Here is a 27,391-nt window from a genome sequence, read left to right on the forward strand (position 1 = left end):
ATTTTCATTCAATACCGTACATCACTTTTTCCAACTGCACTTCAAACCAGTGAAAAGAACGCAGAGAAAAACACAAATACAAAAATGTGTCACATGAAATAACCAAAAGTGTACCAACTTTGACAGAAACTTGTGCATTCATGAAGTACCCCATTGCTTATAGCTAGAAGCTAATTAAAATAATAAAAAGTGTTTTCAGGGCCTTTAAAGTTTCTGTCTCACTGTTGCACAATATAAAAACCCTACTGCCCATTCCATCCAGGCGCTGCTGTGACATTCAATTACGGAGGATCATCTCATTCAGCTGACTATCGACCGTATGCAAACTAAGATTGCAATTCATTACAGCAGCAAGTTGTGTTATAAATTGTTGCTTTGACTAGTTTTACAATTTTCTTTTTCAGCATTTTAAATATAATCTTTTTCATCATTGATGTATTATCAGTGGATTTCTAACATTATTTTGCTAGGTGAAAAAAACAACAATATTCCTTTTAAGTATGTAATAGTATATACACTTTAGTATTTTAAGATGCATAATTGTCGTGTATTGTTGTGTGTATGGTGTGTGTTGTCTTATATGCCAGTGCCAAAGACATATTTCAATTTTATGCAAATCTAATGGACAATAAAAGTAATCGTAATCTGAATCCAGCAGGCATGGATCAACATTAGCATGTATCTGAAGTCACATTTCTGTCCAACTGATGAACGTTCAGTCCGGTATTCACGCTCTGTTTAACTCTGTTTTGGTCTCCAACAGCTCCTGATGTCTGTCTCTTTATCTTCTTAATTGCTAGCTGTGTCTGTTCCATTATGTGGTATGCAGGTATTGTACAGTTGGTTCATTAGAGCTTTTGTTTTTCGCCAAAAACATCTGCCTGCTGCTGCTGAAAACTAGATTGATGAGAGAGTGAACCAAAACAGTAAAGTTGTGAGCCATAAAACCAGAACAATGAATGAATGAACTGAAGGATGCTAAAAACGCTCCGTAGAGCTGTAGGGAAACTGCAGTTTGGTGATAATTCTGTGTGGGTTTGTGTTACGGATTATCAGTCATTGTCATTGCACAAAAGAAATGTGATAATATTAGGTAGAACAGTGCAATTAGACATTGCAATCTGGTCAGGTCCTGCAGGTCAGAGATAAGTGTTGCTGCAAATCAATGCATCTTATCAGCTCTGATAAAGCATGACACACACCGCCCGCCTCACCTTTGACCCTCCACATGCAACCCCATCTCTACAAGATCAAACTGTCAGTCTGAGCACTGCGGTTGCACCATATGAAGGACGCAGCATTTTTCACTATATGCTCTTTGAAAGCAAATTGTATTGATTATGGCTGCAGCTGAAGGACAGCCTCTGTTTTAGCGTCGGAGATAATGAACAGAGAGGCATTAGAAGGCAATTCAAGATCAATTTCACATTTCCTAAACATAAATAATGAACTGCGGTCTAGTGGCTGTAACCTCGATGCAAACCGACCTGCCACTTTGCATAAACCACTAAACACTAAGCAGCTCAGATGTTTCAAACACAAACACACTGGTATAAATATGTGCTGATAGAGTAGATCCAGGTGTTTTATCTTGAATTGATTGTGTCAAGTCAAGAATCTTGAGACATTTCTGCAACAAAAAAAAGCTTTAACTTGGGTCTGATAAATATTACTGTGGAGATGCATTTGAGTCAATAAAATGTCTTCCCTTGAACTTTGCTCCTTGATATGAAACCAGAGAGGAATCTTTCCGCTGCAGGCCTGAAAAAGACTCAAGGAATGAACTTCGTAGCGGGCAGCCGAGGTAATCAGAGCTCGTCTCCATCCTCCCTCCATTCCGGTACATTACAATGAGTGATCGCTGAAGCCGGCTTTGTTGGTTGGAGGAAATGGAGATTGGAAAAAAACGTGCAGCACACTCTCTAAGTGCTCCCAAGTCTATATGTGCACAGACACAGAAGCATGTGCACATACTATCCTGCAGTTAATATGATGTTGTATGTGCATGTGCAGTGAAGTGAGTGCGTTGACAATACACAACGGAAGACTGAACTTGTTATCATACACACACACACCCTGACCTGAGGGAGTTTATCAGGCAGACCGTGATCTTTGGTACACACACACATACATATTAACACACACACACTCGCAGTGTGTATAAAAGGGTTGAGCTTGAACTGTCTCTCTTAGTGTGATAAAGCAAACCGCTACCTCCACTCACATAACAGGGAAACATGCCTGCAGACTACAATGGACGCTGGGAGATGGTGAGCAACGACGGCTTTGAGGACACCATGAAGGCCATTGGTAAGTTGCCCTCTTATAATGGCATAAAAAGGGGAGACTGTGGCTTGTGACTCCTCATTAAAATCAGGAGTCAATTAGAAGTTTGCATGTAAAGATGCAGCCAAGTATGGAGGGAGGCCAGAGCAGAACATTTGGACAGAAAGAGTGAGAGAGCAGCAGTGTGAGGGAATGAGATGGAGAGGAAGAAAGAGGAATGCTGTGGCACTGCTTCATTTCCTCATTGAGCTGCTGTCAGGCCAAGTTAACCTCCACTCTCTGAGCGGTTGCCGTCTGTTACCGCACCAAATAAATATTGATTCACTCCCTTTCTGCATTTTCATCCTCCTGATCCGCAGAAAAGGAAGACAGATTCCGACCCTGGATCAGGCAGCGGGCCAGCTCGTCATTTAAAAAAAAAAAGATGGAGAGGGAGAGAGAGAGAGAGAGAGACGACCGCTCTGCTCTCCGCTTTGTGGCGCGTCATTGATCAGGCCCAGAAACACTTTCATTATTCACGACTCTATCTGCAATTCATAAAAACAACCCCGGTACACTCAGCTCACACAAAATCCGGGAAATCCTGAATGCCTCCACCTCATTTCCATCGAGCGGATAGGAAAATGACACCCTTATGGAAATGGGTCAAAAATATTATTTAGATGGGTAAATATAGGGGCCTCATCTGTAAGAGCGATGGGAAGAAATTGAATTTTCACGTTGAGGCAAATGGGATATGAATATCTAAACGGTCGGGCTGGGTGGGTGGTTCTCAGGGCCCCGATGCTGAACAGGGCGGAGGGACTCATTTGACTCGGAGCGAGGTCATTTTTAAAGGGTAAATGAGACTGTCAAAGGGACCAGTAGGAGAGGAATCATAATAAGTGCCCTGGGGTGTCATGTGTGTGGACGTGGATGTGTGGTTTGGAGTGTCTGTGTAGTGTGTACTTAAGGATTTAGTCTGGAAAAAAGTCCAACTACACACCAACTGATTCATACTGCTACTGACATTAAATCCCATTCGTTCATGTTGGCAGATATTGACTTTGCCACCAGAAAGATCGCCGCCCACCTGCATCAGACTAAAATGATCGTCCAGAACGGAGACAAGTTTGAAACGAAGACAGTGAGCACCTTCAGAAACTACGAGGTCAACTTCACCGTGGGAGAGGAGTTTGAGGAGCACACAAAGGGCCTGGACAACCGGAAGGTCCAGGTAGGACAGTTTTCTTGTATTTCACAGTGAATTTGAACTGACGATAGTTATAAAACAATATTTTTGAATAATAACCATTAAAATTATGCTGTTTTTGTGTGTTTGTGTGGTGATATCAGACACTGGTTACCTGGGATGGCGACAAGCTGGTGTGTGTTCAGAAGGGGGAGAAAGAAAACCGTGGCTGGACACACTGGATCGAGGGAGACCTGCTATACCTGGTGAGAGAGAGCGAGACACATAAATCAGGGGAGAGTTTGTTTGCCAGGAAATTAGATGTTCCTGTGTGGTCAAAATCAGCCTCTCAAGTTGGCCACACTGAGTAAACACAAAGTACGAAAATTAAAAAGATAAAAACACTTTCTCCCTTCACTTGCTTGATATTTCCCAACCATCAATTCGATCCGACTATCGCAATAACAATAAACAAGATAATGAATCGTTGTTGCATCATGTTGGACCTGCAGTCTAAAGGTCTGTGTGTTCTCTTTCAGGAAATCACTGTGCTCGACAAAGTCTGCAAACAAGTATTTAAGAAGGCCTAATAAGACCAAACGCATCTGCACTAACTGTCTGTCCTGTGTTGCATGTTTCTGCCTGTTTATAATGTAATTGTGAAGACCTGCAATAAATTGACTGAATACCACTGTTCTTTTTTTTAAATGTTTTTTTTTATAATTTTTATTAAAAATATGCATTACAATGGAGCGCCTTGGTAGCCGAGTGGTAACAGCGCCTTACAGCATGGGTTCGATTGTGACCTTGGGACCTTTGTTGCATGCCATACCCTTCTCTCGCTCCCCCCATTCTACACTGTCTTCTGTCAAGTAAAGGTGAAAAGAATACTTTAAAAAACTATATATATATATATATACATATATACAGTATATACACACATATATATATTTATTAGGGCTGTCAATCGATTAAAATATTTAATCGTGATTAATCGCATGATTGTCCATAGTTAATCGCAAATTAATCGCACATTTTTTATCAGTTCAAAATGTACCTTAAAGGGAGATTTGTGAAGTATTTAATACTCTTATCAACATGGGAGTGGGCAAATATGCTGCTTCATGCAAATGTATGTATGTATTTATATTGGATATAAATTAACAACACAAAACAATGAGAAATATTGTCCAGAAACCCTCACAGGTACTGCATTTAGCATAAAAAATATGCTCCAAGCATAACATGGCAAACTGCAGCCCAACAGGCAACAACAGCTGTCAGTGTGTCAGTGTGCTGACTTGACTATGACTTGCCCCAAACTGCATGTGATTATCATAAAGTGGGCATGTCTGTAAAGGGGAGACTCGTGGGTACCCATAGAACTCATTTTCATTCACATATCTTAAGGTCAGAGGTCAAGGGACGCCTTTGAAAATGGCCGTGCCAGTAGTATCTTCACTCTAGCTTTAAAAATGAACCTGAAAAATTACAAGTTACGTTAATGCGTTAAAGAAATTAGTGGCGTTAAAACAAATTTGCGCTAACGCGTTATTATCGCGTTAACTTTGACAGCCCTAATATTTATACCTATATATTTATACATAGATATTACAATCATGGAGCAAGTAGTTGTTTTTCTAAATTAAGGTCCAGCCTCCCTCAGTTATTATTCCCATTATTCAGTAATAAAGTAATGATCCATTTACACTTTCTCTTCATTTCTATCACTGTCTCTACCTGCAATGTTATGTGCTTTCATGTCTAACTAATGTTTTTGTTTTTCCATCTTGTCTTCTGACACTCTGAGTTTAGAAAAGAGGTTTTCAAATGAAATGTATTATTATAATTAGTAGTAGTATTATACTTTTCCACTTTAAGAACAAAAAACTTATTAAACATATTTTATATATGTATTTAAATTTTGAAAATGACCTTTGTACTAAAAGTGTTATATATATATATATATATATATATATATATATATATATATATGTATACACATAACACACACACACCTCACAACCTTCCTCAGTTCTTGTCCCCATAGTAATCTTGCCAGTAATGATCCATTTTTATTACATTTTCACTTCATTTCTATGATGATTTCTATCACTGTCTTCACCTGCAATTAATTAATTAATTAGTTATGTGCCTTTATGTCTAACTAATGTTTTTGTTTTTCAATCTTGTCTTCTGGCACTCTGAGTTTAAAAAAGCAGTTTTCAAATCAAATGTATTATTATAATTAGTGGTAGTATTACACTTTTCCACTTTAAGAACAAAAAACCTTAAGAACAACATATATTTACTTACTTACTTACTTACTTACTTACTTACTTACTTACTTACTTTCTTACTTTCTTACTTTCTTATTGGCTAATTAATCTGAAGAACCGGCTGGGTGGACTCAGTTGATGGAGGCAGTGGCGTGTCTTCTTCCTCAACTCTTGTTTGTTGTTTTTTTAAATAACTTACCTACTTACTTACTTACTTATTTATTTATTTATTTATTTATTTATTTATTTATTTATTTATTTATTTATTTATTTATTTATTTATTTAAGAACAACAAAAAAGACTAGGCACATATTTTATATATTAATTTAAATTTTGAAACTGACCTTTCTACTGAAAGTTTTCTCTTATTATGAAAATTATGCCTGGAATATTTGTACAAGAGAGTCTCTGCTCTGAAGATGCACTGCAAAAAATGTCAAAATGAAACTAGTTGAAGATTCTTATTCAGCCTGAAATTCTCTAAAAGATTTGCATTAAATAAAAACACCAAAAGGGCATTTTAAATCTATGCTCATCTATGGTAAATTTTAGGGACTAAAAAGTGAACTTGGTGGGTTTGTTTTGAGTGTAACCTGTGTGTGTTGTTGTTTTTTGCAGTGTAGAGGAGCAGACAGGTACAACATGTTCTGCTTCTCTACCGGATCTCGAGCTCCTCCCACAGGAAGCGCTGGAGGATCCACGTCGCCAAAACAAACTGCGTCAAGTCACACAACCACAGAGAGGTTTCAACCGGAAACAGGATGATTTATCTTCAAAATAAAAGCCTTACATTTACAACCATAAAAAGATAAGATAAGATTCTTGTGCCAGAAATTTGCTCAAAAATACAACACAATTACAACAAGTTCAAGTGTATAAAAATCCAAGTGTATAAAATAAAAAAGTGCTATTTCTAGCAACAGTGCCTAATATAATAAGTAAGATACATTTAGTAATTTGAGTAAATAAGATAAGATAAGTAAAATAAAAAAGGTAAAGTAAGCTAACAAACAGAAAAATAAGTAATATTGCACATTGCATTGCACATTGCACAAGAAAACATTTGTGAAATGTTTAAATATTAAAATATAGCGTCAATACTTAGGCCTATTAGTTAGTGTTCACCAACAAATGACAATTTTGGAAGAGCACTACTTACAAATGCATGTATATTGCAGCATTTTGGATGGTGAAATGGACCGTTAGCTCCGCTGGAGAAACGTCTGCTCATTTAACTGATAAGCGCCTCGTTGATTATATACCGTATTCCAAACAAGAAAACTGTCCATAGCACTTTGGTGATAAGCACCTTGATTTTCTGAGGGAAATACCTTGAAGTTTGGCTGTGAAGGTGGTTCATCAATTGCAGGTAAATCGGCGGTTAAACCCGCGTCAGGTTGACCCTGAAGAGAGCATTGGCCTCCTGGGAGCAAGCAGCCGCAGGAAAGGGAAAAGGCATCATGTAGTACTTCATGAACTATCAGGAATGTACAAGAATTAATAGTATGTCATGCATGAGTTAATGCAAGAATCTTCTATATATATTTTTATTTATTTATTTATTTATTTTATTTTTTATTTTTTATTTTTTATTTTTTATTTTTTATTTTTTATTTTTTATTTTTTATTTTTTTTATTTTTTTTTATTGATTTACTTACTTACTTACTCACTCACTCACTCACTCACTCACATTTATTCACTTTCTTACTTACTTACTTACTTACTTACTTACTTATTTACTTATTTATTCATTTATTTATTCATTTATTTATTTACTTACTTACTTACTTACATACTTACTTGCTTACTTATGTATTTATTAATTTATCATTTATTTATTTATTCATTTATTTGTTCATTTATTCATTCATTTATTTATTTATTTACTTACTTACTTACTTACTTACTTACTTACTTACTTATTTACTCACTCACTCACTCATTTACTTATTTATTTATTTATTTATTTATTTATTTATTTATTTATTCATTTATTCATTTATAGTTTACGTGTAGTTTTTTGTCATCTTCTACTGCATTTTGTCAGATAGCCTCTCACTGCTTGGAGGTTTATTGTGAAACTGACTACCGGAAGTCGTTCTGTTTGTATTCCTCTTCTCTTGGTCACCAAACTTTGTCCAGTGAACTCCACAGTTGAAGCCCGACGAGGGCAGCAGGAGATCCGGTCATTTTACAGGACAAGCACCGCAGAGACTCTCTGACGTGGAACCATGGTAGGAGGAAAAACACAAACTAAATACTTTACCATAACTTTGTTTAGTTGTTTGTTGATGTTCGGTAGGTCTAATGTGAGTGACACGCGGCACCGTGTGTGTAATCACTCTCCATAAAACTCCATTCAAATACACAGTAGAAAAAGGAAGCTACATGCAGCAATAACCCAGAAACTGCAATTATTTCATCATCAATAAAGTTAATAGCAGCACAGAAAGGCATTTTACATTTCTTTTGTTGCATGATAAAGTTTTTAGGTTTGCTTATGGGATGTTTGTCATTAAAAGTGGCCAAATGAAAAGGCTACTACTGTAACTCTCATTGGCATGATTAGACTTGAAAGGACTCAGTGGTTCTGGAGCAGGCATGCAGAGAAAATGTGGAATTCGTGGGAAGTATCAACAGACACACCCCCTCCATTTCTGGCTGCAAAACCTGAAATAGAATAAACATTTCATTAAAAAATGTGTCCACTAAGTCCCTGAATTAAAAGTGTCTACAATGCAAAACCATATGGACTATAATAGTGACAATACAGGCTGCTACAGGAGTGTTTTTACAGTTTCCTGTTTAGCCCCTATGAGCCCAAAGACTATATTTAGTATGATAAGGAAACATGCCACAACATTTGTTCTGATTGGTAAAAAAAAGTGTTTATATTTGGTACAGACATACTTTGGGAAAGTATCTAATGCTACCACTTTGAAATGTTTAGATCACATGAAAAATCACACTTTTATTAATAGTCAAAGTCAGGCTAACATTGTGTTTATTAAATGTTTTCCATATGAGTTTTTACACTACATATGTGTGCATATCTTTGACATTCAACTTGTTATGAGTTCATAGATTGTGCTCCTTGTAGTTAATGAGATACAGACATTTTCTTATCATACTATGTGTAGTATTTGGGCACATGGGACTACTGTTTTTTCCAAAATTATAATGGAGTCTATTGCAAAAACAGTAGCCACGTGTGTCCTAAGACTATACAGTATATAGTATGATAAGAAAAACTCACTTTTCAGACAAAGAAAAATGATTCATATTTCTGCTTCGTCAAGGCCAGAGAACACTTCCACCAAAAGTTGCGGTCACAAATGGGTTTAACTGATGCAGATTCATATTTTTTTAGTTTAATCTCCATTTTTTTGTCTTATTTGATATTATAGCCTCTGCGGTTGGACATCAAGCGGAAGCTGACCGCTCGGTCAGACCGGGTGAAGAGTGCAGATCTGCACCCCACCGAGCCCTGGATGGTGGCGAGCCTCTACAGCGGCACTGTGGTGGTCTGGAACCACGAGACACAGGTCACCATCATTCCTCTAATCACTCAATCACTTCTTTTAGAGTCATTCCTTCACACACACAATCACTTCATATCTCTCCATCCAAGCTTTTGATTATCCGATGGAAAGAAAGTATATAATGTTAATGTGGTGTGACTCCTGTGTGTGTAGATGATGGTGAAAACCTTCGAGCTGTGTGACCTGCCTGTCAGAGTGGCCAGGTTTGTAGCCAGGAAGCACTGGGTCATCGCTGGAGCTGTAAGTATCACGACTCAAATGGAGCATTAATGTGTGTTTTAAAGGTTGCCTTTCTTTTCAGTTTGTTAACTGATAAGAAAATCAAGTTTAACTGAACTTGTGAGATTGTTGCATTTCTTTATCGTAAACTCTACAAATCACTGGGTCAAAGTTGTCAAAATAACTGATTGTCTTGGGCTGAATTGGTGACCCAATGGTTTTCTACCCGTTGGGGTTCTACAGTGCATTAAGCAGTGTTTTTTGCACTTGTCAATCTCTCTGTCTTTCCCCAGGATGACATGCAGATCCGTGTGTTCAACTACAACACTCTGGAGCGGGTTCACATGTTTGAGGCTCACTCTGACTACATCCGCTGCATCGTTGTCCACCCGACACAGCCCTACATCCTCACCAGCAGTGGTAGGAAACAACTACATACAACAAAATAACATTTTGTACCTGTCTTTGTACATTTGTGGTTCTAAAACTTTGTTTTATGTGTGTATGTTTTCAGATGACATGTTGATCAAGCTGTGGGACTGGGACAGGAAGTGGTCGTGTGGTCAAGTGTTCGAGGGACACACTCACTACGTCATGCAGATCGTCATCAACCCCAAAGACAACAACCAGTTTGCCAGCGCCTCTCTGGACAGAACTATTAAGGTACATTCACACACACACACACACACGTACATGCAAATGCTTGTAAGAGTACACAAACAAAGATTGCTTCAGGTCACAACAGAAGAAGGTGTGTGCTGTTCTTCCAGTTTAAATGAAGGTAATAGTGACAGTCACAGTCAGATGTAACGGGGTTTATGGGAAATGTAGTTTCAGTTTTGAGAAGCACTACCACTAACAACACCGCTTCTGTGAGATAGAGGCTTTAAATCCTCTCGATCGAAGCCTCATTTACCCACACTATTGATACCTGCAATGAGCCACAAAATATCCTTAAATCATTCTATTACTCGTAAACTGTCGTCGGTTGCTCACGGCATGTTTCTCCTCTGCCTGCTGCAGGTGTGGCAGCTCGGCTCCAGGACTCCCAACTTCACCCTGGAGGGCCACGAGAAGGGGGTGAACTGCATCGACTACTACAGCGGAGGAGACAAGCCCTACCTCATATCAGGGGCCGACGACCGCATGGTCAAGATCTGGGATTATCAGGTGCCACATTATAGACCTTTTCAAACTTGACAACATAAACATTATAAATAATTCACTTTTTATTTCCTTTTGCAATGTTTTTTAATGCAGTAGCTGACAGGAAGTAGACTTGGACCAAAGCTGTTGCCGTAGCAACAGAATACAATGAAACAGTCTATATCATTCAGACAGCATATTGAACAAATACAATTTTCTTCTTTGAGACATACAAACCGTCCAATTTCAACAAATCTCTTTCTTGTCAGCCCGCTCTCTTCCATATTCAGTAAATTATTCCATAGCTGAGTCATTCCAGCAAACCTCACATGGTAATCTCATCCCCACAGGAATGCATTTCTACAATGCTTCGTATCAGTTTTCAAAAACAAGATATTTGTCTAGGGTTCATCCTTTTGTATTCTGAAAACCAAATGTCCAGTTTCTAAAAAAAAAAGTTGTCAAGCAATGCATTTGATATGTGAAATCAACATGCATACACTCCAGTGTAGCAGATGGCATGTGCATATTATTCTTAATGTGAATATTGAATGTTATATATTAACATGAGCAGGATAGATATAACAATCATAGTACAGTATTGTCAGTGACATTATGTGATGTGTGTTTTTATCTACCAGAACAAAACATGTGTTCAGACCCTGGAGGGTCACGCCCAGAACGTGACGTGCGTTAGTTTCCATCCGGAGCTGCCGATCATCCTCACGGGCTCTGAGGACGGTACGTTGTGTATTTCAATGACACATTTTTAAAGCTGATCTGTAGCCCAAAATCACCGCAGCATCTTGGTTCAATGTGACCTATCTGTTGTTTCCTCAGGCACCGTTCGAGTGTGGCACTCCAACACCTACCGGCTAGAAAACACCCTCAACTACGGCATGGAGAGGGTGTGGTGTATATGCGGCCAGCCGGGCTCCAACAGTGTGGCTTTGGGCTACGATGAAGGCAGCATCATCATCAAGGTATACTGTGCTGTTGTTTTATATAATATAGCACTATCTCCCAGAAGCTGTCAATATTTCATATATTTCATTTTAAGCACTATACTGTTTTCCCTAATTCCTCACGTAGATTACTGATGACAAATAACCAATTTTAAAGAATATAAAGGTCAAGGGTCATGCATTTGTTTTTTAAACTGTAAGCAACCTCTCAGGTTATTAAAACCAACAATTTCCCAGAGAAAATAGAGGTCATGACCTCTCTATCCTCAACAGCAGCTTTGGGCAGTCATATAATACACCCTCAGTTGGAGTATATTATCTAGCAGATTGCATTGTGTAAGCTGAGGGAGTATTTGCTGACCTGTAATAATAAAATGGTGCCCCTCCTCCTCCTCTGTGTCTCAGCTGGGTCGGGAGGAGCCGGCCATGTCCATGGACTCCAGTGGGAAGGTCATGTGGGCTCGCCACTCCGAGGTGCAGCAGGCCAACCTGAAGGCCATGGGAGACGCTGAGATCAGGGACGGAGAGAGGCTGCCGCTGGGGGTGAAAGACATGGGCAGCTGTGAGATCTTCCCACAGACCATCCAGCACAGCCCCAACGGGAGGTGAGTGGAAGCAGTGGTGATAAGAGGTTTATAGGTTTACTCCTCTATGACAGTAAACTGACAAAACAAGACATTTGAGGACATCATCTTGGGCTTTGGGAAACGCTGATCGACATTTTTCACCATTTTCTGACATTTTATAGACCAAACAACTAATCGATTAATAGAGAAAATAATCTACAGATTAATATTACAGATAATGAAAATGAAAATAAAGTGTCAAATGTATGTCCTGGTTTGATCTTTTGAGAGAGGTTTATAGTTTTTATATGATTTGGAGTAACGACACATTAAAGTGTCTGGACTGGACTGTATGTTTGTGTCTAACCACGGTGTAATATCCAGGACAAAGGTAAAACAGTGGTGCCTACCTGATTCTTTTAGGGTGAGAATAGTGTGTATCATCCTTAGTAGATGTTTCAAAATGTAATGTTGTATCCATACATGTTTGTGTTTTGTGTATTTGCAGATTTGTGGTGGTGTGTGGAGATGGGGAGTATATCATCTACACCGCCATGGCTCTGAGGAACAAGAGCTTCGGCTCCGCTCAGGAGTTCGTCTGGGCTCACGACTCCTCACAGTGAGTTCTCAAAGGAATAGTTAGACATTAGGGGAAATACACTTGTTTGCATTCTTGCCGAGACTTAAATAGAGGTTCCAGAGCGAGCTTAGCTTAGCTTAGCAAGTTATTTTTCTTTCTTTCAAAGGTCTTTTTTATTGATTGTCAATAACGAATAAAACAGTAACTGTAAAGGGAAATTCTAAATTATGGATAAATAAAGTTAAAATTATAAACAACAATGAGAGAAAGTATCTATAATATACCTTAATAGTAAACATGAGCGTGGTATTGATCTACTCATCTGAGTATTTTTCCCAAACTATTCCTTCAACTAGTTATAACTGTAAAATATATGCAATAAGAGTAATTCACTTCACGGGTTCATTATAATAAAGTGTGTACATTATTTTCTTAGGTATGCCGTACGGGAGGGAAGCAGTATGGTCAAACTATTTAAGAACTTCAAAGAGAAGAAGGCTTTTAAACCCGAGTTTGGGGCTGAAGGTGAGTTTCATTTCCTATTTCGTCAAGTTTTTGTGTGTGTGTGTAGATACAGTATGTATCTAATGCTTGGTATCCTGCTGTCCCACAGGTATCTTTGGTGGCTTCTTACTGGGCGTGAGGTCAAACAGCAGCCTGGCCTTCTACGACTGGGAGACTGGTGAACTTATCCGCCGCATCGAGATCCAGCCTAAACATGTGAGTCATACTGTTACTGCTCTTACATCTCCAGCAGTCTGTCTGTTACCCTCTTATAATATCTGTCTGTATTCCTGTCTTTAGATCTTCTGGTCTGACTCTGGGGAGCTGGTGTGTATCGGTACAGACGAGTCGTTCTTTGTGCTGCGCTACCTACAAGAGAGAGTGGCGGCGGCCCAGGAGTCCAAGGAGGAGATAACGGAGGACGGGATAGAGGGCGCCTTCGAGGTTAGAGACATGTAGTAGTAGTAGTAGTGTATTTCCTGAGCGAATGTGCAGGAACGTAATCTCCAGATACACATGATGTAATTTACAGTAACATATAATAATAATAATAATAATAATAATGATAATAACAACTTTATTTATAGAGCACTTTTCATACAAGAGATGTAGCTCAAAGTGCTTTACAAAAGAAAGAAAATGCAACACATTCAGACAGACAGAAATAAGTTAAAATACGTAATATGACTTCTTCTTAAATTCTAACAATCTTTTGCAATGATTATTTGTGTCTTTCTTTTGTCTTGCTGCTGACCAGGTGCTGGGGGAGATCCCAGGGGTGGTGAAAACGGGGGTTTGGGTGGGAGACTGCTTCATCTACACCAGCTCTCTTAACAGACTGAACTACTACGTCGGAGGAGAGCTCATCACCATTGCTCACCTGGACAGGTACAATGCATGTATATACATGTAAATGTACAAAGCATTAAGCATTGACCTTGAATGGTTAAGGTTAGGATACGTCATCAGGCAGCGAGTCTCGCAAGAGATTTTGCAGGTTATTGGAAGTTTTCAAATTTGAGGGTTACCTTCTAGACACGATCCATCATCAGTGTCACAGCCATGCCCCTTGGCATGTTGGAAAAATCTACTGTACGGCTTTGAATCCACTTAATGTCTCATGTCTCTTTTTATCAATTTCTATCCAGTAAATATGAAATCTTTTTATATATAATAAAACATTATAAAATCTTAAGGAAGTGCCTTAAAAGCGGTCTTTCTCCCGTGCAGGACCATGTACCTGCTGGGCTACATCCCCAAGGACGACCGTCTCTACCTCGGAGACAAGGAGCTGCATGTCGTCAGCTACTCACTGCTGCTGTCGGTGCTGGAGTACCAGACCGCCGTCATGAGGAGGGACTTCAGCACGGCCGACAAGGTCCTACCCACAATCCCCAAGGAGCAGAGGACCAGGGTGGCCAACTTTTTGGAGAAACAGGTACGTTTGTGCAGCTCTGTGCTTTTCTTTCTGCTTGAACTGACTATAAATTGAGGATTTGTCTGTGGAATGCATAATTTACAGAACATCAGGCAGCCAGATGGAGTCGAACCTCTGGGCACAATTCTTGTGATTCTTTTCAAATATATTTATGGTGGGATTGGATTTGCTTCTCACGCAGTCTGTTTTACCACTTTGTTGGTCACTGTCAGACAGAGCAGAATATATGGAATAAACCTGTTTCTTGTGTTTCCTTGTGTTGTGTAGGGCTTCAGACAGCAGGCCCTGGCTGTTTCCACTGACCCAGAACACAAGTTTGAACTGGCCCTGCATCTGGGAGAGCTCAAGATAGCCCATCAACTGGCCTCGGAGGCAGAGGTCAGAGCTCACATACACACACACAAAAACAAGAGCCATACTACATCCCAACTCTATACATTACTACATACTAATCGTCATAGTATACTGTTTTAGCAACAATAAATGATACAGTATGTGTGACATCTGCTGTCTATCAAACTGCACACAGTCTTTTGGAGGATCTTTACATTAGTTTATATCATAATAAAATAATTGAGGCTGGTAGCTGTGTAGTATGCAGGATGAGTTTGAGTTTATTTGCATTCATGCTCACAGTTAACTGAATAAAAGCAGAATTTACAATGATAAAAAATAGAAATCTCATGATTGTACATCATAAAGAATAAAAACAATACATTTATTCATACACACTTGCACCCATACATACACATACATACACATTTACAAATACAACTATACACTTACATACAACCATGCAGACATTTTACCACACTAACACACTAAAAAGAAAAAACAATCGGAAGAAACCGAACTTCAGTTATCCAGCTTTTGTTCTCTTTAGTTCTGTATTGATAATAGAATCAGTCATTTTTACTATAGAAGTCTTTCAGGGTGAGTCGCACCGCTGGCCTCCCATACTGAGTAGCTGCCTCACAGTGTTTTGTTGTTCATGCTTGTCCTCCTGTGATAATCCTCTCTCTCTCTCCTGTCTCTTTGGCATGTGGGTGCTCCAGTCAGAGCAGAAATGGAAGCAGCTGGCAGAGCTCGCGACTACAAAGTGCCAGTTCAGCTTGGCTCAGGAGTGTCTGCACCAGGCTCAGGATTACGGGGGATTATTGCTGTTGGCCACGGCCTCGGGCAACGCCAACATGGTGGGCAAACTGGCCGAGGGGGCGGAGAAGGATGGGAAGACCAACGTGGCCTTCCTCACCTACTTCCTGCAGGGAAGGTGAGCAGAGGAAACTATGTTTGAATCCAGATTTCAATCAACTTTTCCAAATTAGTTTATTGTATTTTTGCACATCACCTCTTTTCTGTATTTGCCCAGGTTGGACAAATGTCTGGAGCTTCTCATCGAAACAAATCGGTTACCAGAGGCTGCATTTCTGGCAAGAACATATCTGCCCAGCCAGGTGTCACGGTAAAGTTGTTTCTATCGAGTGCACAGCGTATGCCTGAGTGTACCGGCTGTGTCTGTGTGCATTCATTAATCTTCTATCCATACATGACCTTTGCATATACTAGTTTGCCTGTAATTTATAATAAATAATACCTGTTTTTGTTGACAACAAATTTACAAAGTCCAAATCAAAATCTGTGGATGCAACTTCTGAAAGTTTTTGATAATGGGAATATCTATATCTGTGTGTTTATTTACATTATGAGCTGTATACGCTTCCCTTCCTCCAGGGTGGTGAAGCTGTGGAAGGAGAGTCTGTCCAAGGTGAACAAGAAGGCAGCAGATGCTCTGGCTGACCCCTCCCAGTACAGCAACCTGTTCCCTGGCCTCCAGCAAGCCCTGCTGGCTGAAGAGTACCTGAAGGATACTCATGTCGTGGTCAGGCCTGCTGCAGAATACCCACTCATCATGGTTAGTGGACGTCAGAGGAACTATAGTTGAAAACTTTAATATATTTAGGAGTTATTTTATCCTGAATGATGCACAAAATGTTTTTTAGTCAGTTGTTGTTGAAAATGTTTTGCTGTTTTATCATTATTGAATCATCTGAATTAATTGTTCATACTTTTAGCATCATGTTTGAGGTTATATTATGCCTGTTTCTCTCTCTCTTCTTCAGCCAAATGAGGACCGTCATGTTCTGGAGGAATCTGCAGGTTTTGCATCTAAAGGAGAGATCACTGGGCCAGAGGTGAGGACCAGAATCTGCTCCTCTACATCATTAGTTAGTGATGGGAATCAACAGAGGCCCCATGATTGCAATAAGACGTATTGCGATTTATTACCTTTTCCAACTGCAGATTATGCAATTTCTGCAACATCTGTTTTATCTAATAAGATACAGTTTTCACTCTGTTCATCTCAGAGTTTCCATTCACATATCTTGAGGTCAGAGGTCAAGGGACCCAGTTTTTCCTCACCAAAATTTTGCGCAACTTTGGAGCGTTATTTAGCGTTCTTCCCGTAAGCTAACGTGACATGGTTGGTACAATTCCTTAGTTTTTGTAGTTTCATATTATAACAGTATCTTCACTCTAGCTTTAAGACTGAGCCCGCTACAACCTCTGAAAGACAGAATAGCGACTGGCGGTCCGTCGGATTGTTAAGAGGTTAATAGTTTATATGATTAAAGATCGCTACTTGAATGTGTCGATACAATATTGCGACGCAAAATATCGCGATACTATGCTGTATTGATTTCGTTTCCCCCACCCCTATCATTTTCATACCAAGATGTTGCTCATTTAACTGCAATGGAGCATTTTGACATTAATTTATTGGTACTTTTACATAAAAAAGTCAACCTATCTTTTAAAACAGAATTGTAATTCTGCTTGTTCTATATACAGGGAGAGGTGAAGAGCATCAGTGAAAGCGTCATGGTCGCAGCAGCAGCAGTGACGGAGGCTTCACCTCCAGAAACAGCAGTCGTGGAGGAACCTGTTCTACTAAAACAAGAAGTTATTGATCCTGTTTCAGCAACAGAAGAAGAAGAATCCATCCCAAAAGCAGCATCCCCTCTGTCTGTCACCGTAACAGAAGAACCACAGCGAGCAGAATCTGTGTCTTCTGAGGAGGACACCATCACTACACCAGAGGAGGCTTCAGTCTCTGTAGAGGAAGACATCGTGGAGTCCACCACAGAGTTTGCCCCCGGAGAGCCAGAGATGGTGCAGTTCAGTCTCGTGGAAAATGTCAGATCATCAGTTGAGACAGATGTTCAGGAAGCAGCTGATGCTGCGCCGGCTGCCTGTATATCTGAAACATATCTAATCGAGACATCAGAAACCATCACGACAACAACATCAGAAACCATCACGGCAACGAGAGAAACACTGAGTGAGACAGTGGCAACAGAAACCATAGCAACAGAGGACGTCCTAGTTAGCAGTGATCTGATAGTTGAGACCGATGTAATGGAATCTGTACCTGTTTATGAAGAACTGGAAACAGATATCATCTCCTGGGAAACACCAACCATCGTAGATACAGCAGCAGAGGAGACTCATGTTACTGAGGAACTGGTTTCAGAAACAGCAGCGTTACCCGCAGCGGTGGAGGAGCTCATCTCCTTTGAAAACACAGCCAGTGCGGTGCAGCATGTACCTGCGCAAATCCCAACTTTTGCAGATTTTGCCTTCGATCCACTGCTAGACCCACTCCAGGATACAATGCCAGCATTGAAGCCAGTCTCAGCACAAGAGCCAGAAGAGGAACCAACCACAGCACTCCCAGTAAAGCCTGAGGAGAACCTGGAGCCTGCTGTGCTTCTACAGGTTGAGCCAGAGGTTTTATCCCCAGTAGAGAGGAGCGTGGAGGAGGAGGAGGCAGGTCCTGAGGGAGCTGCACAGGACCTCGATGCAGAGATAGATGAGGAGGTAAATATCAGTTTTTAAAGGATAACTTTGGTATTTTTCAACCTATTTTCTCATTTTTCTGTGTCAAAGTGACTGATGGGGCAATACTTTTTGAAATTGGTCCAGTATTGAGGGAGAACGCTGCAGACAGCAGCTGCTAAACGGACTGTAATGTAATCATTTGGGGCAACCTGGCACCCTCAGTTTATGTCAACTATAAGCACTAGTTTTTGCCACTGACAGGTTCAGATTGTTATTATAAGTGTCTGACAACATTACCCTAGTTAACCCTAGTTCTTCTTACCTTACGCTTTCTGTTTGTCATTGTGTCATTTGACTTATTGCCGGAAGACAACAGTGGAAACATGAGTGAGAGTTGGAGAGACGAGCGCCATGGGCCACAGTTGTTGTCAGAGTTTGATGCGTTGGAGTACAGAAAGCGTAGCTTAGTGTTATCTAAAGATTTTCAACGTCATGGGTGTCAATATTTAGCAAATTTCCACGGTGTCGTGTCGCCCGCTCCTCATTTGCATAAAGTTGAGGTCTAGGCTACTTTATGCAAATCACGGGGTCCGACGTGATTCGCCGACTCTTGAAACTCCAGAGAAACTTTTAAACTAAGCTTTGTCAATCCAAAATAAAGACAGATTTAGCAACCGCATGGCTTATTTCTCACATAAAATGTTTTCAAAAACACATTTCAGTGAACTATTTTCATAATATAAGAGAAGAAAGTTTCCAAACGAGCCGCCATGTTTGTTCCGGTTTGAAAGTTGGGAGCAGCCCACGAGAGTAAGCGTTCTTCCAATCAGGTGCCTAGTGGCAGCCCATCAAGCGTCCGATGCTGGGAAGCGAGGCGATCCCTCGCGATAAAAAAACGCCCCTGTGGACACGTACCATGAGCCTGTCAGGGGAGAAAACAAGCACTTTTAGGGGACGTACATTGACGACGCCAGGTTGCCCCTAATGATTACATTACAGCTCATTTAGCGGCTGGTGGCTGCATGTTCTCCCTCAATACTGGACCAATTTCAAAAAGTGTTGTCCCCATTACTCAATTAGACACAGAAACATGGGAAAACAGGGTCTAGGTTATTGTTGGATCAAATAAATAATTGTATGCAGCCTTGAACTTCTTGTTTCCTTTAATGCAACGCCTTCTGTTTTCCACTTACACCTGTAGGGCCTGGATGATCTGGATCTGGACAATTTTGACCTGGAAGATATCGACACTACAGATGTCAACCTAGACGAGGATTTCTTGAGTGAATAGACAAACTTTTCTGTTTTTTTTTCAGTGACCAAAGAACTCAAACAGTTTTCCAAGACAATCATAAGCGGTTAGCAGACTAAAATGCCTTTAAGGTTAATTAACAAGCATTTGCTTTCTTGGTTGCGGACTGATAGTCAAAATTATTCCAAGGTACACCTCCAAGAAGGCAGAAATTAAACCGCAGCCTTATCAATTTATGCAAGTCTCATCGGTTTACAATGAAAATCCATGAGTTAACATCTGACTGCATGAAAACGAATGGGGCATTACTCTCAGTACCTCTTCTTCCTCATACCTCACACAGCGTGACACTGCTGTAGATCAGGGTGTTGTCTAAGCCATTGAGGATCTCTTCCAGTTTGAATATTGCTTTCATTCCTGAAGTGAACCATTTATTTTCTCGATCATTCCTGCTGGATTTTTAGCTAATCAGAGCAGTATTTTTGAATTTCCATCTGATAAGAGTCATGATTTTTATAAATAGTATGCATTCAGAAGTGTTGCAACAAGCCTACGATTTGGACTAATCCCCCATTAGATTACATCCAGTGTCTTAATTGGATCGTAATAGTCATGTTTACTTCTCAAAGTTTGTATCAACACATACTGCTGCTTTTAGTTGATCAGATAAACTCATGTCAAATCTACGGTATGCTTCGGTTATAAGTGCCTTACGTGTGTTTTCTTAAAAAGGAAGTATGATACGGTGCATCCGGACATGAAAAGTGAATTAAATAAGCGTCAATCAATAAAGTCTTACATGTTATCCAGGCCTCCAAGTTATTTTACTCCAACAACACGTCACATAAGTACAAAGATCTTTATTTTGTTATGTAACACATCAGGTTTGACTCAGAGGTCCAAATGAAATGCACATTTCGACAATAAGAGCTACAATGTCTCTCCATAGATAAATGACTAACATTATGTATCTTACAAGAACTGTGAATTCTTCCAAGTCGATGGCTGTGAGGTGTGTAGCTTTCCTTTCAGTTAAGAAGCACGTTACTCTTCGACCCAAACAGTGTAAAAACAAAGTTGTATTGTATTTACACATGGGAGGCTATGTTCAGTCCATTCCTCTGGTTATGGGCACCATCCATTCCTCATTGTGGATAAATTTATATATTTCTATTTAGGAGTGGGCGCGTCAGGCAGCAGAGCTCTTAGCAGCCATCTGTTCGTACGCCTGCAGGGCCAGCTCGATGTAGCCCGACCTCTGGGACTCTTTCTGGGCATAGATCTGCAGAGGACAAGGGTCAGAGGTCAGCCAAAGGAGAGGAAAGTCACCCCAATTACTTTGAGTACAATCACAGTATTCATTATCTTAGTGGCAGCCTAATAAAACACAGCTAAGTATGTGCTCCACTATCAAGCATGACTAAATGAGAGGCCTTGCGTGACAGCAGAGAGACACACACCCCGTGTCTCCTCTCCGCTAACCTTTCACATTAAATGGCTGTCACTCTCAATGTCCCTCCCTGCTGCTTCAAGGCCAAGAGGCTGTGAGCGCTAATAGGACCTGATGTGTCCTGAGCTTGGCCCTGACGTTCCCACGCTGGAGACAAACCCAAAGCCTCTCACACAGGAAACTTAAGATGGGACGGCCTTGACTTGACCTCAAGAGCTACACTGACTCCTGATTTACTCCTAATACCTGAGGGACACAATCTGTATGACCTGGACAATTTCTGGATCAAATGGCAACCCATAATAAACACATAGAAGTGTAGAATAGAGCTACGAGTCAGCAGATATTTCCAGTAAAGGTGGAGTTGTTCTCACCTTAAGCAGGTCAGTGCCAGTGGCCTGCTGGCTGGCAGCTTCCTGAGCTGACTCGCTGTGGGGGTGCACCATGTGAAACAGAGACACCAGGCTCACCGCATCCTGGAGCCTGCAGACACACACACATATACACAATGAGGGCAGAGGTCACAGCTCTTCACCAGCAGGTACAGTAGCTGGTGTAACTTAGTACCAGAGGTGGGACCAAGTTATTGTTTTGCAAGTCACAAGTAAGTCTCAAGTCTTTTCACTCAAGTCCCAAACTTAGAGTTTCGAGTCCTAAACAAGTTATAATGCCATTTTTGCCAAATCTAACAACATTGAATGCTGTCAGATTGATTAAAACAATATGGGGAATTCAGTGCAAGATAATCAAGTACAAATCCCAATACTGTTCACCAAAATTAAAGAGTCCAGAGTTCAACAAAAAAAAAACACTTTGGGGATTCAACAACAAGTAACAACAGATAGAAATTCAGTTTGTTAATTTTAGTTCCGTTTTTTCCCCCACAAGTAAATCTTTTTCCCAAACAAATAAAGGATCTTTGTTCAGTTTGTTTGTGTACCAGACAGTTGATCGTCTTCGTGCACACCCTTTTTAAATAACACACTTTTTAATCTTTGGGTTTGGGGGAAGGTATCAAGTATTTTCCAAGTCAAAAGGCTCAAGTCCACGTGAAGTCACAGGTCACTGGTGTTAAAGTCCAAGTCAAGCTGCAAGTCTTTTTTTTATTTTGTTGAGTCTAAAATCATCAAATTTGTGACTCGAGTCTGACTCTAATCCAAGTCATGTGACAACACCTCTGCCTCTAGGGCTGTCCTGAATACCATTTTTTGTGCTTCAAAGCTTCAGTGAGAAATATTCAAAGGTATTCGAAGCTTTGCGGCGCGGCAAAGTACTTCTGTCTGTCTCCATCTCCCCCGTTTCAATGCCTGGGTCAGCCGTCTGAGAATAAATAACTAATTAATGTTGAATATGAATAATGTTGTGGGACAACAAAACAACAAAAAAACAACAAAAAACAACAACGAAGCATTAGAATACTGATTTGGAGGGCGATTACCATGGCAACAGTCGAAGCTTCGAAGCTTTCGGGTCAGCCCTACCTAGTGCAATTGCAAAAAACAGCCTCATACCTGTATTAACCATGCATGCATTCATCACACACATAAACTCACAGTTCTCTCTTCAGCGTGTCCACTATGAGCCCGTCCGCCCTGCGAGCGTTGAGCAGGTACCACGCCAAGCCTCCAAAATGTCTGGTGGAGCGCAGCAGCTCGTATTTGCTGTGCTTTTCCACGTCCTCATAGGTGGCAGCATGTACCTAGAAACAAGGCACACAGAATGGATGTGATCCTAAATCCACTGGACGTTGTAGTTACTCAGCACAATGCTCTTCACATCAAATTAATAAACGTACAATCCCAACTCTTATTCCATTTCACACTCAGTATCAACTGACCCAAAGAAAATATAGTGCTGACTGTGGAGATTTCATGCTTTAACAGGCTGAATACAGTCCACAGATTTCAGTGCCGTTGGTGATCAGGTCAAAATAACAGGAAAATCACTGTCGTCTTACCCTGATGTAGTCTGAGGAGTCTGGTTCAAATTGGACCAGACACAGGTCCAACACATCCTCGTGGCGGTCCTGGGAAAACACCATCTAATAGAGAGAGAACATGTGAGAATTAAAGTCTCGCTGGACACCCACACAGGTGTTTTCACTTATTCTGCCTGATTAGACCTCTTCTCAGGGCTGCTTTTCTGTCTTTATCCGACTCCCTGGGTTTCAATTTGTTTCTATTTTAATCTTGCTTCATTTCCACATGCATGCACATATACAGTACGTCTCTATGCTTGTATGTATATATGTCTTTGTGAAGCACTTTGGTGCAAAATCACGATCATGATACATACTGAATCTGACGGACTAAAAAAACAAATCTGCTGGGATCTAGTTCTTCATAGGGTAAGTTTCTTTACGTCACCACAGGAAAATCATCTTATATCTGCTAATTATAGCTGGAGGAGGCAGCAGGCAGCGATGAGAATAGGCTCTAATGATCATAACACTCTCTTACCTTGAGATTCTCCTCCTTGAAGGCGAGATGTGCTGTGAGTTTGCGTCCGTCCTTGGGGAAGTAGACCTGAATGAGCCGGTCTCTCTCCTCCCATGTTGCCTTCCTGAGGACCCCGTCGGGCTCCCGTACAACGACGAACCTCTCCTGGGGGAGAAACAAAGAATTTACAGTGCATATAGGGATATACTGTATCTCAGCAAAGTCCAGAGTCCATTAACAAAGTAAAAAATTTAGTTTCATCAAACTGTATTGAAAATGTTATTATCTCTAAAGGTAGAAAAGAGCAATTCAATTAGACATGAAACAAAAACACACTGGTGACCCGTTAGCACATAAATCTGTGTGACATCAATTCCTAAAAAGCAGAAAGGATGATAGCTCCAAAATTGCTTTTCCAGTTTAATAGCACCCAACTGACTGTTGAAACTCAACACACTTCTATACATTAGGGCTGCAACTAATTATTTTCATTGTTGATTAATGTTGATTATTTTCTTGATTAATCAATTAGTTGTTTGGTGTATTTGTCAGAAAACGGTGACAAATGTTGATTAGTGTTTCCCAAAGCCCAAGATGATGTCCTCAAATGTCTTGTTTTTTTCCACAACTCAATGATATTCAGTTTACTGTCATAGAAGAGTAAAGAAACCAGATAATATTCACATTTAAGAAGCTGGAATCAAAGAATTTTGAGTGTTTTTTCTTAAAAATTAAACCAATTAATCGAGTATATACAGTAATGTGAGCAACTACACAGCTTTCTAACCAGGCGTTGAATGTTAAGTCTGAGCTGTCTTTTTCAGGCAACGTTCAATCTGACCTCGGCTTATTGTTCATGCTATAAAACCTACACTGAATTATTAATTGTACTGTGGCGTGCTTCAATGAATCACCCATTCAACCCCCAGTTACACACAAAAACACCATGTGCCTACCCTGTGTGGGATGTTATAGGTGATGTCTGTGAAGACGTATTTGGCTGTGTCCATGCCGTCCAGGATCTTGTCCTCAGACAGCACATCGCTGATGGGCTTCCTCTCCGACAGGACGGGGGGCATCTGCAGCAGCTTCTTAGCCTGCTCTGAGGCCAACTCGACCGCCTGGAAACACACATAAGGAGGATTAGATGTGTTACTGTGACGTGTGACTGCATGATAGAGAGGGGCTATTATGGCGTATTTTAATGGGCACCTGCTCCAGTTGCTCATCAGTCATGAGTTTATATGTGGGCGGCTTCAGCTCCTGTTTAATGGGTCGGAAGACTTTCTGCAGGTCCAGGCCTGTTATCCTGGTGAGGATGTCCTGCACAGCTGGATCGGTGAACTGGGGCTTTGCTTTGTCTGAGAGGGCTGGAGGAAAAGTTATATTAGTTCATTTTAGTTTAGTTAATATGGACATCACAGTAGCATTAGAATTGTGACACATACTTATGCACAAGGACTAGATGCACTGTTTTAAGTGTTTGTAGCAAAACATGTATTTATTCATTTATAACACCTGTCCACAGGAGGCTTTTTTATTATTTTTTATAAAAGAAAAGAAAATACATACACAAAAATACGTCCATAAATACCACATATGCATCCACAAAAACATCCACATGATACATACTAGTTAATTTTGCACAAACTACAGCTCCATAAATGTTAGTTGGCACTCAAAGTTACCAAACGTTATCTAGATCATTTCAAATTGGTTTACATTGTTTGCCGTTAAAGCCACAGTGGTATGGTTACAACTGGAATGTAACTAGTTAGCTTTACAATAAATCTAATAAATGTTTCTTCAAACTTGTATTAAAGAACAAAGTGATGCTAGTCAATTTTAGTTTAGTTTATCTGACATGGACATCATAGGAAGCAATAGAATTGTAACATTTATGCAAAAGGACTAGATGCACTGTGTTTAGTGTTTGTGGCTTTTTTTTTTTAAGTGATAATATATAAAAATAAAGAAAATGCATAGACAAAAATACATCCACAAGATACATACTAGTTAATCACTTGCACAAGCTACAGCTCCATACATTTTAGCACTCAGAGTTAGCTGTCTAGGTAGCTAAAATAAATCTAATTGGTTTACATTGTTAGCTGTTAAAGCCACAGTATTATTGTCACGACTGGAATGTAACTATAACCAGTTTGCTTTACAAGAGATATAATAATAGTTTCTTTCTTACACAAACCAGACTCCTAACAAATATTGCCACATTTGAGTGTAAAGATAGATACCTTCATATTGCCAAAAGCTGTAGCAATAAATAGTCTATCATAAGACCGATAAAGCTCCCCTCTTCAATACGGCATACAATATGTACACCAAGCAACACCTCTTGTGATTAAAACTAAATTTTCATATTAATTTGAATGCGGCTTCTGCCATCTTCCTCCGTTGAAATTAACTCTGTAATAGACTGTAAAGTTCTGCTAACGTTGTGGGTTAATATGGGTTTAATTACAAAGCTGCTAACATTTCATCAACTAACGTAATGCCGAATTTATATAAATACTCTAATTATATATAAAAGATATGAAACACTCTTCTACATGGTCTCTATCTTTGCAAATATGTAAGTCAATCTTAAACTGGCCAATTTGTGAAGCGAGTTTGGCAGCCACACTGGAAGCATCGAGGCTAACGAAACACGCTGCAAGGTCAGTGTTATAGTTAAGAAAATAAAGCACCTGCAATGATATTCATTATATTAAAACATACCTGTATCTTGTGTTCCGCTACAGAGCGTCCTGACGCTACATCTGACCAACATTTGTTTGCTCTTTTGGACATTTTTCACCCGAGAGTAGCTCCGAAACAACAAACACCGTGCTGTTCCGAGCGCCGCCATGATTGTTATTACGTCATCGAGGCGACATGACCTTTGACCTCTACAGTTCAGCAGCCAAGCACTGATGGTGATGGGATATGTAGTGTGTTTTTGTGTGTATGCATATTTCATTTGTTTATTTTTCTTTCCCACTGCCTATCATGCACCATTTCATCAACATTAACAGACAAAACAAGCAAAAGACTTCTGGTTTTCAGAGCTGCTGCTGTGCATTTTTATCTGTGGCCCTTTTTATAAGCACATGTCCTATAACAACATAAGAAAAACAAACATTTTCTTATGTAATAGATTAAAAAAAAGTTCAGACAAGGACACAAAACACCAAATAACAACAGATAGTAACTGTAAATTAACAATATAACAAATATTAACAGGTCAGTATAATATTTTAACCTTCAAAAGTACAAGGAAGAAACTCAATGGCTGATCATTTCCATATTTTTTGGGCATGCCCTAAAATACAACAATATTGGCAAGAGGTGGCAACTGAGATCCATAAAATAATGGGAATAAAATACTCATTCATTACACTATACTTGGGAAAAATACCAGAAATTGTTTTACACAAAGATAAATATTTAATAAAGATTCTCTTGGCAAGTAGTAAGAAAGCCATAACTCAAAAGTGGATGCAGACTGATCCTCCAACATTAGACCAATGTAAATTTGTAAATGTAAATGTATTGTAAATTAAACATATGGTATGGAAAGACTCACATTTATTTTAAGGCTTAAATTGGAAAAAAGTATTGAGTACTGGGAAAAATGGATTGTGTATTTACACCGTTGATTGAAGTGTGACATTGTATATTAAGATGTATCTACAAAAATGTACTGTGATCTTACA

General features: G+C 39.8%; 3 protein-coding genes across 4 annotated transcripts; 2 read left to right on the forward strand and 1 right to left on the reverse strand.

Annotated features, from left to right (window-relative positions):
- The first annotated feature begins 2,154 nt into the window (after window positions 1–2,154).
- On the forward strand, window positions 2,155–4,148 carry LOC141771238 (retinol-binding protein 2-like). The gene is made up of 4 exons (XM_074641287.1): window positions 2,155–2,310; window positions 3,324–3,502; window positions 3,622–3,723; window positions 3,997–4,148. The coding sequence occupies exons 1-4, from the start codon at window positions 2,238–2,240 to the stop codon at window positions 4,045–4,047; spliced, it is 405 nt and encodes a 134-aa protein (XP_074497388.1). The 5' UTR covers window positions 2,155–2,237; the 3' UTR covers window positions 4,048–4,148.
- Window positions 4,149–7,840: 3,692 nt separating this feature from the next.
- Window positions 7,841–20,595, forward strand: LOC141771236 (coatomer subunit beta'-like). Of its 2 annotated transcripts, XM_074641283.1 has the most exons (23): window positions 7,841–7,972; window positions 9,146–9,283; window positions 9,434–9,520; window positions 9,793–9,919; window positions 10,014–10,162; window positions 10,523–10,669; window positions 11,287–11,386; window positions 11,486–11,628; window positions 12,016–12,215; window positions 12,685–12,795; window positions 13,193–13,281; window positions 13,370–13,476; window positions 13,561–13,704; window positions 14,018–14,148; window positions 14,491–14,698; window positions 14,966–15,076; window positions 15,754–15,968; window positions 16,068–16,160; window positions 16,430–16,610; window positions 16,819–16,890; window positions 17,549–18,577; window positions 19,740–20,377; window positions 20,527–20,595. In XM_074641283.1, exons 1-22 carry the CDS (start codon window positions 7,970–7,972, stop codon window positions 19,827–19,829), a joined length of 3,675 nt encoding a protein of 1,224 aa, XP_074497384.1. In that variant the 5' UTR covers window positions 7,841–7,969; the 3' UTR covers window positions 19,830–20,377; window positions 20,527–20,595. The 2 variants fall into 2 exon arrangements, with proteins under 2 accessions (XP_074497384.1, XP_074497386.1); XM_074641285.1 differs by lacking the exon at window positions 20,527–20,595 and having other exon boundaries at window positions 17,549–18,572; window positions 19,738–19,965.
- A 35-nt stretch (window positions 20,596–20,630) lies between these two features.
- Window positions 20,631–26,574, reverse strand: mrps22 (mitochondrial ribosomal protein S22). Its single transcript, XM_074641286.1, has 8 exons — window positions 26,415–26,574; window positions 24,891–25,048; window positions 24,635–24,799; window positions 23,700–23,843; window positions 23,198–23,281; window positions 22,794–22,939; window positions 21,615–21,723; window positions 20,631–21,072 (listed from the first exon to the last, which is right to left on the reverse strand). Exons 1-8 carry the CDS (start codon window positions 26,542–26,544, stop codon window positions 20,980–20,982), a joined length of 1,029 nt encoding a protein of 342 aa, XP_074497387.1. The 5' UTR covers window positions 26,545–26,574; the 3' UTR covers window positions 20,631–20,979.
- Between the last annotated feature and the right edge of the window lie 817 nt (window positions 26,575–27,391).

This window comes from Sebastes fasciatus, chromosome 7 (genome assembly GCF_043250625.1).
Source record: "Sebastes fasciatus isolate fSebFas1 chromosome 7, fSebFas1.pri, whole genome shotgun sequence".
Lineage (NCBI taxonomy): Eukaryota > Metazoa > Chordata > Actinopteri > Perciformes > Sebastidae > Sebastes > Sebastes fasciatus.